The sequence below is a fragment of the Lonchura striata genome, chromosome 4, assembly GCF_050655825.1.
Source record: "Lonchura striata isolate lonStrDom1 chromosome 4, ASM5065582v1, whole genome shotgun sequence".
Taxonomy (NCBI): domain Eukaryota; kingdom Metazoa; phylum Chordata; class Aves; order Passeriformes; family Estrildidae; genus Lonchura; species Lonchura striata.
This window is the reverse complement of record NC_140706.1, coordinates 64,114,646-64,124,667: the sequence shown is the minus strand read 5'-3', so window position 1 is coordinate 64,124,667 and position 10,022 is coordinate 64,114,646. Positions and strand designations below refer to the sequence as shown.

At 42.6% G+C, this 10,022-nt stretch overlaps 1 protein-coding gene across 1 annotated transcript in view; it reads right to left on the bottom strand.

Annotated features, from left to right (window-relative positions):
• Window positions 1–308: 308 nt before the first annotated feature.
• RNF150 (ring finger protein 150) overlaps window positions 309–10,022 on the bottom strand; it is a 119,463-nt gene continuing 109,749 nt past the window's right edge. The window contains exon 7 of the mRNA XM_031504682.3: window positions 309–8,677. Coding sequence (XP_031360542.1) covers window positions 8,559–8,677 — 119 coding nt within the window. The 3' untranslated portion in view covers window positions 309–8,558. The remainder of the gene's footprint in view (window positions 8,678–10,022) is intronic.

Below are 10,022 nucleotides of genomic sequence, written 5' to 3'. Positions count from 1 at the left end.
GATCTCCCTACATTAGAGGAATGTCTTTTCAGTGTTTTTTCCAGAGTGGCTTCCTGAGACCCAGCACAGGTGAATGCATCTCTTTATGGGCACCCTAAAAGTGCATTTTCTTTCTTAGCATGGTTTGAACATCATGGGACCCTGCATTGTGCATACTGCTGTGCAGTGCAAACCTGGATAAATTCCCTTTGAATCTCACATCCTCTCCATTGACTGTGATGAGTCTGAGTGTCACCTCCTTAAATCAGAGGAGTGAATACAATTTGCCTTATTCCTTCTGGGAAAAAAAAACCCACAAAGCAACAGAGCACAGAGTAGCACAGCTTTATTTCCATATTTTGACCAGAAATTAATTCTATATAGAGCAGAGAGAGATGTAACACGAGCCCCAAGAAGGTTCTTACATTCAGGCATAAATTGCCTGACGCTCTTCGTTATTTACAGCCCTGGTGGCGTTGCCGGCAGCTGCCCCCGCTCCCGCCAGCTGTGCGGTGTGTGCAGCTCACACAACATCTGCACACAGCTGCCTGCCAAGGAAACCCGGCCCGCTGCCCCGTGCCAGCTAGGAAATGCAGACAGGGAACAAAGCAGCCGGCAGGCGGGGAGATCCGCGGGGAAGAGCGAGTCCGGATTTCTTGGCTAGCAAGACATAAATCCTCTTTGTTTTGGTGAGGAGGGCTTCTGCCCTTGGAGCGGGGCTGGTGGGGTGGGAGCTTCAGGCTGTGCTGCTGACAGGAGTTGAGAGGAGAAAAGGAATTCCCGGTGTTGCTGATAAAGGCACATTCAATCGCCTTCAATGTGGTTTTCCTGCCCTGAGCCAGTCGCTGCCCTGCTGTCGTGGACAGAGCAGAGATGAACGGGGTGGAGGTGGGTGCCCAGGAGCAAGGGGGCAGCAGGGTCTGGGGAGCTGAGAATGAAGTGGTCCACAGCTGCTGCCTCTCCAGCTCCTGGGGGGAATACTGTGCCGGGCTCCAGCCGATCTGGCATGTCTCCTCGAAAGAGGCACTGTGGCTGGGAAAGAGGTGTATGTGCCGGCAGCACCAGCCAGAAAGCAAAAAAGGTAAGCCAGGATGGGGGCAGGCTGGGACTCGTGGCAGGGCTATAACTTGAGTTGGCTCCTTCAGGGATTTCTCTCTGCCTTCTTTTGCATCTACTGGCAAACTTTTTTGTAAGTCACTTAAATTACATTTAGGAAGGATTTTTACTGTGCCTCAAACCTCTAGGAAGCAGCATACCTGTGCTGGATGACACAACAATCCCTGGGCTCTGCTCCACACCCTGCTCCCAGGGATACGTAGTGATGTCTGATAAGGTGAGAGAAGAGCAGCTGGATGACCCCTCACAACAGTGGTGCAACTCCCACTGAGGCATGGCACAGCAGTCATCTTTTAAAGCTGTTTTTACATATCATGCCGTGTCTGGGCTGAGGCTGCAGCTCTCTCTTGAGATAGCAGAAACATTTACCTCTCACACAGCTGCTGCTTTCTGTTTAGAAGCAGCTGAAGGGCAGAGGGGACCAGAGCAGTAACGAGCTGGAGATGTGTTATGAAGACCAGGCAGTCACTTGAGTCCCTTCCCACTGGTACCTTCTGCCTCCTATGAATGCCAAAGTATGCAGTGGCTGAGTTCAGGAAGGAACAACCCACAAGTTTCACATATCAGGCAATTTCTGTATGTTAGAAAATACATACAACACAATAATCAGATTCGTTTTATTAAAAAACTTGCAATAAAATTCCTTGGAATTCACCATCTCAACTTTGAGAGTTGCAATATTTTACTAGTACGTAATAACACAGTCTCACATATTTACATTATAATCCTTTATATAACAAAAATAGCCATATTGGACTACTGATTAATGCTTCCAAATATTAGCCTCAACATTTTGGTATTTCCCCCTTTCCCCCAGCTGAGTCACTGTCTATGCTCTTTAGCATTTACAGTATCTAACAAAGCAAAAAGGACAGAAAACAATAAAAAGTATGTGTCTCATGATTTCAGGCAAATCCCTTTCAGATGGTAGTTCTCTGACTCCCACATTTTTCAAGAGAGATAAAGTGCATTGGAGAGGAAGATGTCTGTGTTATAAAATGTCAGCAAAGAGTTAAAAGTTTATATGCAAGATTGTACAGAAGGGAAAAAAGGCAAAAAACAAATCTTCACAAACTACTACTGCACAGCTTTGGCAGCACGTCACAGGTAGCGGGGAAAGGGAGGGAATGAAAAAGCCAACTACAAGAAAAAGGATGGCCCATGCCATCCATTCCCAAAAATGCCACAGTATGACTTTGCCATGACCTTTTGGTAGGTGTTTCCCAAACCAAAGCTGCAGCATAGCCAGAGCCACAGTGCAGGAGTATAACAACCCTGCATCCCCCCAGCTTGTTGAGGCTGGTGGCTCTGCCAGGCAAGGGACAGAGAACTGAAGCCTCCCAGTAAATCTGCCCCTGCTGCCCAGAGCAGGACTGATTACTTTGGAGAATTTCACTGGGACAGACCATTGTCTCTGAATTTAATGAAGTTATTTTGTTAAGCTGTGCACTGATCCATTTGGTATTTATTTCGTCTGGGATTTGAATTCCCTTTATAACACTGGCATTTGCTGGTATGGCTCTGCTGCATGTGAGAAGAGACATGGCTGGAAAAAGCTTTGTAGCCATCATTGAAAACCAGGATCCTGATGCTTTGTTCAGGAACTGCATATAAGTGGGATGTCACCTTTTTATTTTGGTTTGCTTATAAACTACTCTAAATAGAAATAATTCTCTTCTGGAAATGGACGGAATGTATATTTTGACAAGTACAAAACCATTTTAAATGTTCACTAAATACAAGGAACATCTTGGTATAAAAATAACAGACCCTCCCACCCACTGTCCCCTCTTTACATATCTAATTATAAAATGGTACAGTCATTTCAGGTTCCTAACATGAAACAAGTGTTGAGGATGGCATTACATACACATATAAAACATTTAGATATTTGACATCTGAAATAACTGTATACATTCAGAGCAAACAAGCATCTTGATCGGGCTGTTATGTTTAATGCTACTCAGGACCAAGAATCAAGAAATACACAAGAAAGGGAAAAGACTATTACTCCTTTTTTTTTCCCTTCTTTTTTTCTTTTTCCATTCACTACAGAAAGAAGTAACTTCCACCAATTCACAATTAAAATGTTTGAGAGAGAGAAGATTAATTTCAGATGGAAAAATCATCCATTGGCTTTTCATTCAAAATCCACATCTTTCATTTCTTTATTTCTCCCTTTGAAATACAGCTCCCGCTTAGAAGGGTGTTTCCTTGAAAAAGAAATGGGCAGATAAAGAGGCCAAGAGGGTGTCCAGCCCAGTGGGGTAAGTGACACGGCAAAGGGGCAGCCCTCATCCTCACTCCCTGCCCCAACCTGCAGCTGCCATCTGCTTCACAAACAAATCCTCCCTGAACAGTCCATCTGACATCCCTCATTCTCTGAAACTATCAATTAGTTCAGGTTACAGCTTGGTAAAATGAAAGCAGTTCTTATTTTGGATCAATTCCCCCTGTTTAAGAATCCTGTGAAAGAAACACCTCCAGCCCCATTTTCTCTCAGCCCTAAACCAGTCCCCGTTGTGTCCCCTGCTTACTCTAACCAAACCCATTCACTGCCATGCTGCTGCCCCAAATACACTCACACGTTTTTGCAGCTACAAAACAGATGAGTCCACATGGGCTCAGTGCTCATCAACAAAGTTCCAGTGCCAGGGTCAGCACCAGCCATGAAGAAGCTTGGCTGTCCCAGCCTGCTGAAAGCCCCTGGCCTGTTTCTCATGGGGCCCTGGAGATGAACTTGGGCAAGATCTCTTCCCTTCTCCAACCTGCTCTGAGAGATACTGGCAGCACAAAACACAGGAAAGGAAGCAGCAGGTTTGATCCCATGATCTCCTTTCCCTGCAACAAAGGCTCACCCTTGGACAAACACTTGTGAGATGGGCTGGGAAGGAATAGGGTGGATTTCTCTGCCATTTTAGTCCTGCAAAATGATGCACCCCAACAACTTTTTGCAATGACTTCCTTGGGATTTGATCCAAGGGTCCTTAGTGAGATCCAAGGACCACTTATCATATGTGATTTCAGTAATTTCTTTTTCCAAATTGCCTCTATAAAACCTTTTTCTTTGTGACACAATCTACCTCAAATAAAATGCCTAAAAATGACAACTGCTTCTGATTTCACAACAGTACAGTTTCCATACTCACATCAATGCACTTTCATATGCATACATGTCAAGTTAATTCTATAGAGTGCTTAAAGAGTGAACTGCAGTGCTATGATAGTCCTGATCCTGGTTTTAGGGCTTTAAAGCAGTCAGAAAATAAAAAAACCCCAAACTCTCAGTAAGTGCCAGATCTGTATCCTCACCAGAATAGGTGAGCTGTGGGGAAGGGATGTAGACCTGGTGCCTTGCACATCTGCATGCACACATCAGGTCGTTTGTGAGTGCAAAATTCTGCCTATGCATATGCATCCTACCTATTGAACAGACCTTTGGACCTATTGAACAGACCTTTGGGAAGGCACCTTAGTGAAACCCAAAAATCCAAGTATTCTCTGAGTACAGTTTCTGTCTCACCAGGTTTTATCCTGCAACCCAGCCTGAGTGATGATGAGCCTCACTAAGGCAAATGTTTCTCCCACCTACCACTTGCTCATGGACAAGTGCTTCAGATGACAAGACAGGAATTGCTGGGAGAAGTACAGGACCAACTCAATGAAAAGAGTGCCTTTTCCTGGGAGCCACACAGTCCCCTGGCCACTGCCCCTGTGCAGGAGGTGCCCCCCACTCAGTCATGGTGCCAGCCTGCAGAATTATATCTATGAACACTTGCTTGTCAGAGGGCTCTAGAGGATTTTTCTCTTTCCTGGCTGCATGCTAAAGGCTGCTCTCCCTTCTGAACAGCCAGTACTGCATCCCCAGCAGCTAAGCCCCACCTACTTAATGCCCAGGCTTAGTGGGCAGCAGTACCAAGGTGTGCATGGGCACACAGATATACAGAATTAAGGCTTTCATACATGTTACAAACACATGCCAGGGGGTCTTAATGTTTATGAAGCACCTCAAATTCCCAAGGTAGTTCACGGGTTATATATTGTCAGTCAGGTCAAGCTTCAGAAAAACATTTCTTTTTGACACAGGCGCTTAATTATGCTCATAGAAGACTTGTTCAAAATAATGCAATTTTGATACAAGTCCAAAATTAATTGTGTTTCTTTGAAGAAGGATGGAATAAAACATTTACCTAAGTGCTTTCCTAAGTTCAGGCTTCAGTGATGTTAACCCAGCTTTGCCCTCATCATCGCTTAACAGTGCTCAGAGCTGCAGAATGCTTGAGGACAGGGATGGAACAACATCTTCCCTGAGTGAACCTGCAGGTAGAACTGGGAAAACAAAAGTAGAAAGCCTCCTGACCCAGATTTGTTAGGATGCCTCTTCTAAAAGGCATATCAATAACTGGTGATATATCAAAACAACCCACCCAGCTTGGCACCCTGCCTCTGCTAGTGGCCACCTGTGGACCCTGAGGGACCAGATTTAATATGGGATATTTAGGAAAAGTGTGTGCACAGCACGAGACCTCTACAAAGTTCCTCACTAACTGTCAGAAATACAGGCAGGGTCTGAATTACCAAATCTGTGGTGCCTTTTTGAGCACAGCTCCCTTTAATGATTTGCTGGGCAAAGGACCCAGCTCAGTATCAGCTGGGAGTTTCCCCTCCTGCCTCACTTTTCCAGATTTTGCTTGTTCTGCTGTGCCTTGGGTGTTTCTGCTACAGCAACAGCTAATTGGTCAATCTATCCATTGAGATCAACTCAATTCAGTTCATGAAATAAAATGAAGACTTTGTGACAGCTCCTCTGAAACCCAAGCAGTTTGGCCAGGAGTTCTCTGCCTGTGTGCTGAGCTACAGTGTGCCTGTGTGAAAGGATCACTGACAACTTGGACATCGTGTTTGTGATGTTCCTGTGACATGTAGCACCCAGGCTCCAGTGCTGCAGAAGAAATTGTACCAGTGTGTGGGCTTTCTAAAAGGAAACCTGACTGTATATAACCAGCCTCACTCCTTCCCCTGCAGTTGTTTGAAATGAATTTCATTCCTGGGTCCAAATTTGATGTAAGCACCACTTAAATATGATTTCAGCATTTTTACAGAGCTTAAGTGGAGCTGATGCAGTACCTTGTGCAAACTCTCATATGTAGGGATCAATTTCAACACTGATGTGTCAGGCCTTTCCCATAGCAGCAAGGAGTAGAGAAGACATAAAAGAATAAGAAAAACAAGATTACAGAACCACAAATATTGTCAAGACTAACCTAGTGTACCCTCTGGAACAGTCTGTAACTTTCTTTTTTAACAAAGATTTCCAGCTGCCTCTATCTCTTTAATTGAAAAAAGATTCTCATTACAACAGCCTCTAAAGATGTAACAACACATTTATGGGTCATTTACATAGAATCACAGAATGGCTTGGGTTGGAAAGGACATTAAAGACCATCTAGTTCCAAACCCTCTGCCCTAGACCAAGTTGCTCAGAGCTCCATCCAACCTGGCCTTGAACACTTTCAGGGATGGGGCATCCATAGCTTCTTTGGGCAGCCTCACCACCCTCACAGTAATAACTTATTTCTAATATCTAATCTAAATCTGCCCTCTCTGAGTTTAAAATCTTTACCTCAAGATTACCCCGCAGTATAGAGACTAAGAACACAGAACAAAATTAAACTAAATGTTTAATCAGTCCTAAATGGACAAAAGAGCATGGAGAGTATTTTTTCCTTCTTTCTGTACTGAAGAAGCAAGTCAGCCAAAATTTTAGGGATAAACATATTTGTTCCTGCATAAAATATGACAAACACAAATTTTGGCTGGAAGCTGGTTTTCACATTTAACAAGTAAATCCACAATGAGATTAAATGCAGTGAGCCCCAACAGTTGCATTTTGAGATGCCACCATAACACTGTCAAGTCAAAATGTTTGACCTCTGCATGAAATTTCAATGTAACATGAATTGTTGATTCTGTGAACTGATTCACGAGGCAGTAATGTGATTCAAATCATCTGATTCTCAACAGAAACTATGTATTCCTGTGTAACAGTTAGCTTCTTCACAGTTGACTATTTTCACTGAAAAACTGTATCACCCACTGAACAATTAACAATGAGCTCTTACCTGGAAAGCAGAGCTCAGGATGAAATAAATTATTATGTCAGGTCATTATTATTTAGGTGTTTTGATTTATACTAGTTCTTTTATTTTCATATTCCTTCTCCAATATATTTTGGTGTATGTATCTGTATACAAATTGCAAATATTCTGTTATACTTCTGACAGCATTGATAGGGACTCTGGAGGGCAACAAACAACCTGAACTCTTGTTAGATAACAAGCAGACAAAAACTGCTGCCAAAATGTAAGAAATGAAACACACTAAGGGAAAAGACCCAAAGCAAACCAGGAATTAAACATTTCAAACAGCTGTTTCTTGCTCCCTTAGCAATTTCTGACACTGACAGCAGCATCTCCAGTCCCTTTGTATGAATACTGTCATCTGCTTAATGCAGAACTGTTAATAAGCACTCTCTGGAAACCTCTCAGATGCTCCTTCTGCCCACTGATCTGGTTTTGGTCTGTAAAATTAAGAAGTGATGTTATGCTAGATCTCTTTTTCCAGCTACTGAATTGTCACTTGGAGGAAGGACACTAATGTAATGACACCTGTGAATAGCATAAAATACAGGACAGGACTACATGGATAGAGTGATTCTTTAAGCTCTTCTTTCTCTTCACATTGTACAATATTTGTCTAGAACAGAGCTCTAAGTAAGAGACAAACTGATGCCATTTTAACCCAAATTTCTGCTCATTCAGAGCTCTCTTACAAATAAAAGCCTTCAGAATATACCATTTCCAAGCCTGCCACTTAATGAAGGCAGGTGTTACATTAATGCAGGGTGCTGGTGCATCATCCTTCTGAAGCCAGCCACATGTAATTCATGCAGATATAACAAGGCAATGATAAATCCTGGTCAGATCATGAAGTGACCAGTGAACGGGAATTCAGATTTCTGGACTGAACTCTTGAAAAAGCTGGGGTCAGTCAATAAAAACAGAGCGTCCATCCATAACAAACTATAAACAAACAAACAAACAAACAAAATAAACATATGCCTTTTCAAAAAAAACACAACAAAAATTTGATAGAACAAGTGTAAAAAACACTCAAGCTGTCATTTCAGTCACATGTTTATGAGCCCCTGGAGAGTTCCATGACTGCTCTCGAGCACATGGGCAAACTGGAAGTGTCCATTTCCCACGTGAAGGTGTGTAGATGATGAAACCGCATCCAGGCAGACACAACAGATGCTATTGCTTTTCATGACCATTTCAGAATGGAGTGTTCAGGAGTGACAGTGCTCTGGAGGCATATGCATGACTGGTCCAAATCCTAGCAAGCTGACTCAGTCCCTACCTGTGACACTCCCCTGCAGTTTAGTGTGGGATCTCTGTTTTTCAAGATTTCACCTCTTCGCAGTCTTGATCAGTGGAAAGCTCCACATCGGAGAGTCCAACCTCCATCGCCATAATTAACGAAATATCTGAATCACTGCTGACTGCTGGCTCCTGGTCATCTGTGAGGGTAGAAAAGACAGGAAAAGCTCATGTCTTTCTGTTAATGTATTACTAATTTTTAGTTCTGCCGGTGGAATCCAGAAGTCTCTCCACCACTGAGACTGTGATTACAAACTTTGCTCTTATTCAATATCTGTCTAAAACACTTCAAAAACACCTCAAAATTCAAACCGTTCATAGTGAAAAACATGATGAAAAGGAGCCTGGATGGATAACATTTTCTTCTCTTAATCCTCCCAGGGCTTTTCATCCAGATCCTTCATGAACTTCCTCCCACCATGTGAGAATTTCCCTCCCTGTCCCCTTTCACTTTCTCAACTTGGTATCATCCTACCCTCCCCACAAAGATAGCAAGCTAATGACAAAGCCACAGGTACCTGGTGGAGCAACTCAGTCATCAGGAAAACATTCCTAACAGGAAAAAAATCTGCCCAAACCCTCATTAAGCAACAGAATCTCAGAGGACATTTTTAGGAGAGCACTAGTCTAAATGTAGGAACATTGGCATTAGACAAGGAAAAAACAAATCCAGGACTTTGGATCAGGCTATCTGCCTTCTCAAGTGGCTTCTCTCATCATTTTCTACTCTGCTTAAATTCACTGTTTCCTCTGATTTGAAGATACCTTGCAGGTTCTTGATCTAGACCAAAGGGATCTACCTTAATGCACCATGAGCCCAAATACACTAAGAGTTGTATTGTTGACTTCTGCCAAACTGCAAATCACATAGTTGGAAGAGCAACTTGTTTTTGTTTTGATCCCACAGCACTTACCATATGTATATTTAGCAGCAAATAAACCCAACAGATTTTAAAGGACTAAAAGGCAATTTTCTTCCAAGAACAATCAGAAGCAAAGCACACTAGGGAGATTTTCAAAGGCACAAAACCCTCATAGGTGGCTGAGTCCCTGAGAGAAAAAATTTGATGGTTCATATTTTCAAGTGGTTTAATTACAAAGATGGTATTTATACTGTAACAATACAATGTATTTAAATCTGTGGCAGTTTTTCCTTTACATATTTTACTTTTCAGACAATAGAAGCAGAGCCTGATTGATGTTAAAAAGTCTAGAAGTTGAATATCTAAGAATTAATAAGTAAGAAACATGACAGAGGAGCCAGGAAAATAATAACTCCTCACAGTTTAATTATTCACTTGAAGCTAAGTGAGCAGTTAATCACCTCTCAAGAGCAGCATGTTTTTTAAAACTTTTAAATTTTAAAACCCCCACATGTGTTTACTTACTCTGGGATTAGACCACATGTTCTGTGGAGAAAGCTTGAATGGGGTCTGCATTATTCAAACTGAAAGAGCCAGTGTTTTCCTTTACAATTCTTCCCAG